The sequence below is a fragment of the Penaeus vannamei genome, chromosome 15 (assembly GCF_042767895.1).
Source record: "Penaeus vannamei isolate JL-2024 chromosome 15, ASM4276789v1, whole genome shotgun sequence".
NCBI lineage: Eukaryota > Metazoa > Arthropoda > Malacostraca > Decapoda > Penaeidae > Penaeus > Penaeus vannamei.
In genome coordinates, this window is record NC_091563.1 from 15,691,671 (window position 1) to 15,696,670 (window position 5,000).

Consider the following 5,000-nt stretch of genomic DNA (forward strand, 5'->3'; position numbering starts at 1 on the left):
GATGTTCTGTTCTTTGAAATAATGTTCAGGTTTGTTCCATCGACTTTATATGAAATTTATCTCAAATAATGATAAGATTTATTCCATCGACTTCCTCAAGTTGTTTCGTTCTCCATCCCATAAAGTCCCATCTTTTGCTCTGCACTATATATCGTTGGTGAAAGATTCAGACCCAAGTTTTAATTATATCGACTTTACCTTGTTCTTTCCTTCTTTCATGTTTACCTTTTTCCCGTTGAGATTGTATTACATGGTATTGTATAATTAATCATGGTGCAGATTGGGAAAAGCGTATGTCCAACAAGGTATTTTAAAAGGCAAAAAGATACATGGATGGGTAGCGTTTCTATACTTCACAAGCATCATGCTTCTTTACTTTACATGTAAATAATTGCCTGAAGAACTAGTGCTAGAGATATTCTCAGTAAGAATATGATTTATAGTCCTGAAAGTTTTTTTATATTATGGAAAAAATATATTTTTAGGAAGGTTATTGGTGAAAATAATTAAAAGCAGAATGATATTTAACAATGCACTACTTGTACAAGAAAAGTATATTAGGGGATACCTTTTCCCATTTTATAAATTATCATATGTAAAGGATAATTTAAAAAAACGGTGTAAGTTTCTCATTTTATTTGTTTTATTCTAGAAACATCCCAGTATAATTGAAATAATTTTAAAAAGTTTTTTGTTTTTTTGTTTTTCTACACGTATACAAATCAACAAACGTGATTTAGATACCATTACAAATAAACAAAATCGGAAGATACCACTGTACTAGTATTCCGAAACCAAAATAAATTAACCAGATACAGAGCATTGATGCATCTTATGGAAAATAATTGGCCACAGTAATTCCATCGCCAATTTGAATTTCTAACCGAAACTTCCAAATTCTTATAGGGAAGGTTCTGATTTGTTAAATGCCCACGGACTTATTATCTTTTTCTAGCTGAGATTTAAGTTATCCTACAATTGAAACGAAGGGCGCATCTAGGACGGGATAAACCACAACTTGTGAAAAAGAAATTAAGTAAATAAATAAGAAAGTAGAATAACAAATGCCCAATGATAATACACTAGGTTATTCTTCACCAACATACATATTAGACAAAATTTGGCTAAAATCATCTACCGACTTTCTACACTTTGGTTGACTAAGGTTTTTGTCTTTTATTCATTTTTTTCCGAGAAAAAATAGACTAATTGTTTTATATAAATGAAATAAAAGACGTTTTGAGTAGTTGTTGAAAAATTGGTAATAACCTTTTTATCTGAACAAAACCAATCATAAACCCTATTGTCTCATGAATTTATGAAAATCCAGCAAAAATAATCTTCATTGTATTCTTAAAAAAAGATTTTGTATTTTTTGCTTTGAAACTAGAGTGTTCAGTCGGTAGATATTCATGGCATCCTGATAGATAAAATACAGACGTCAATGGAAAGTTGTGAATAATAATATTATTATTGCTTTATTTATCGTCCACTGAATGTTGATTTCATTATTTTATCGTGGAAGCAACTTCAGATGGTTCATCTGTAACTAGTTAATATATCTCTATGTATATATACCATCTTTGGATGCATCTAACCCAATAGAATACATTATTACATGTTTATAGCTCATTCCGAACTGTAATACTATCAATGCTAGTCACGACAGATGCTTATGAGAACAATATCATATTACTTTTGTAATAATTCTGATAAAAGTCAGTCCTGCCCGACTCAGAGATGAGAAAAAAGATCATGCAAAGGGAAATTGAACCCGAAGAGGAAGAATGATCAGTGATAAAATAAATACTTAATGAAATATATCTGGTACTTCAGAATGTGGAAGAGGATGTGTGTGGAGCAGAAATATCGTACATGATATATATATATCTATAAATTTCAGACTGGCCGCGGATTGTTACCTTGAGAACTTAGTTGATCACATTCTCGAGAGAACGAGACAAATAGAGAAACAAAGAAAGAGAGAGACAGCGGGGGTAGGGGAAGGGCGACGGGGAAAGAAAGATCGCAACAGGGGAACCTGATCAACGTAGCACTAACGCAACAAGAAAATTGAAACAAGGATATGTACTACAAATGGAAGAGATGAGCCAAGTGAGATAATTCTCATAGTTTCCGTGACATAATCATTTTTGCCAGTGAATTAATGAGCACGGCAGAAAGACACAAGGAAAGGTTACTTTGATGTCAATTTTTGGGGCACTCCAATAGTAGGCTCAACGAGTATTTGTTTACATACCCGAGTGTATTACAAACCTAAGTATATATAATAATGTCTTATCACTATAAAATATGCCCTGACTTACCACTTAAGGACTAAAGCAGATGCTGAGAATTTATGCATATGATGCAAAGTTGCTAAATTGACACTGAGGTTGTGTGAAAGGATGAAGGCGCATGTTCTGAATTGAAGACCTCACATCTCTTTGATTTCAGTTAATAAATAATGGCGTCTCAATGCTGACATTCAGTTCTATGTAAATGAATGGTCAATGAGTGATCTGGTAACACGAAATTAGTTGACTGAAATAACTCGACGATTCCAAGAGTATTTTTGGGTGGGGTAGATCGATTCCAAGTACATTTTAGGGGGAGAGATTCCTAGAGCATTTTTGGGTAAAGCAGATCGATACCAAAAGTATTTTTTATGTGGGTAGATCGATTCCAAGATTATTTATTGGGGTATAGATCGATTCCAAGTGTATTTAGGGGGATAGATCGATTTCCGTGTATTTTGGGGAGGATTGATCGGTACCAAGTGTATTTAGGGGGAATATATGTATTTTTGGGGATAGATCATAATTGGTCAGAAGGTTAACACCTCAGAGTTACAGATAGTAGTTAAGAGTGACTTGGGTGTTTTGCAATGGGATTCTTTAAACTGTATACGAATAGCACCTGGGCCACTTACAAGAATACCTTATCTAAGAAGATTTTCTTTTAGGACAATATTTAAGGAGTCCAATAAAGAGATAATTTGGAAATAGAGGAGAAAGAAATAAAATCTATATACATTTAACTACATTCAGGAAGCAGTTTACAGCTAAAAAAAAATATTCAGTTACCATAAAAAATCGGCATTTCTGATAAAATTGTCATTGGATTCATAAGTTCTAATGCCACTGGCTTTGGAGCAAGTCATCGGCTATCCTCTGCCGGTGAAAGGCTTCGAAAATTCGTATTCTTTGCCACTTTGAGGTTCATGAGGCTTCACTTACTCCTTTTCTTGAACTTTTCATATTTTACGTAACTTCAAAGTCACAAAGAAGTGAACTCTTAGCTTCTCTAATTATGTTATGATAATTAAGTTCCATTTCTTGCAGGTCGACAGGGCAAGAACCACTAGTACAGCTATACTATGCCAAGTGTTAATAATGAACACCGTTGTTATACCTCAGACTAGACTTCATGCAGAGAAGTACATCCGAGTTTACACCATTTATCTACCTGTCTGTGATCATTTTCTCTTGTTTGTCACATGAAGGATTCACTAACATTATAGAACACTTTATGAACAAGTTCGGAATACGTTTTTGTGGCAATATACTAAGCCACAAAGTCCCCTCCCACCCCACCCCCATTGCCTTTGCTTCGGTTGAATACACACGGGGTTCTGAACTCTTCACGTGGATCTGAGCTTGTACTAATGTCTATTTTTATATATTTTTAAATGATCTTTGTCACATTTTATTAGTTTTCGTCATTCAGTTTCGTCTGCATTATTTCACAAAGGCAAAGTTGTAGTCTTTGGATACATGGGAGCGTGGGTTAGGGTGACCCACAGTGAAGGTTTGATTTTCTGCGTATTGGTCAACAAAGTCACGTTTCTGTATAACTTAGGTCTAGTAGGAAGTCTTTTTTCACTACGGAAATAAAGTCTTGAGTCACGATCAGTCACTTCAGCTCCAAAAATGACGTCATCCCCACTCATTTAAAGTTTTGTTTGATTGTTTATTGTTATATTTTTGGTCACGAGTTTGTTCGTCTTTTTTCCTGTTTTCCACAAAATAGTCGATTAGTCTCCACTCCGTTCGTCTTCGTTTACGTTCCCGTCTGTCTTTGTGGTCAGACGTTCGCCGCTCTCTCAAGCCGGCGCGTTGTAACGGCCGGGTCGAACAACCTCTTCACGGCAACCATCACCAGCTTGAAGGGAGAGCGAGCCGTCTGCAGTGGCCTCTTTGCTTGTAGGAACTAACAGTCAGGAGCAGGTAGCGGCGGCGCCTTCTACTCCTCGCCGTACCAGTAATCGTAGACGTAGAGGAGTAACTCCAAGGGCTGCACGAGACACGGGTACTCGTACTGGCAGTCGTCCTCGGTCTGGCTGCCGACCCTCGCGGCCTTCTGGTACGCAGAGAGCTCGTCCTCCGGTTTGGTCTCGTCGTCCCTGCGGGCAAAGGCGGTGGTTAGTGGCCGCGTTGAGATTGGGGTGTAAACAGAAAAGATTATTAAGTATTAGGTAATGCACGCACGCTCGCGCTCACACACGTGTGTGTAAGAGATAGTGCACGCGCCTACACATATGTACGTATACGTCGACAATTACATATGCATATACATGTATACGTAACTTCTAGGTGATAATGTAAACCACAAATAGCAACGCGTGCAATACAACGCAAGTAATAACTTCTGACACACCCACTCCCACGTAGTAAAAATCCCGTTACGCCCCTCGCAGAGCGTATTACATAGTAACGCCCAGCGAGAGGATGCTGCTCAGAGCCGGCGAAGAGCCCGTGCCGAGACCATCCTACCCTCCCCCCCCCTCCCCTCCTAACACAACTATCCACCTGGGTTCCTCCCCTTCCCGCTCCCATGTACCCGCCAGGAGTTTCGCTCTCCCTTGGGAACCAGAACAGAATCCTCTCAATGCATTGACCTGCGGGATTTCTACTCTGAATGGTATGATGGTAGAGAAAAAAAGACTACTGAGGTAGAATATACGATTTGATATATCTCCACAAACACAAATCCCCACG

General features: G+C 37.8%; 1 protein-coding gene across 3 annotated transcripts in view; it reads right to left on the reverse strand.

The window, feature by feature from the left end:
• Positions 1 to 621: 621 nt before the first annotated feature.
• Positions 622 to 5,000, reverse strand: part of LOC113812993 (uncharacterized) — a 124,327-nt gene continuing 119,948 nt past the window's right edge. For all 3 annotated transcript variants that reach the window (XM_070130488.1, XM_027364934.2, XM_070130489.1), the window contains exon 3: positions 622 to 4,405. In XM_070130488.1, coding sequence (XP_069986589.1) covers positions 4,246 to 4,405 — 160 coding nt within the window. In that variant the 3' untranslated portion in view covers positions 622 to 4,245. The remainder of the gene's footprint in view (positions 4,406 to 5,000) is intronic.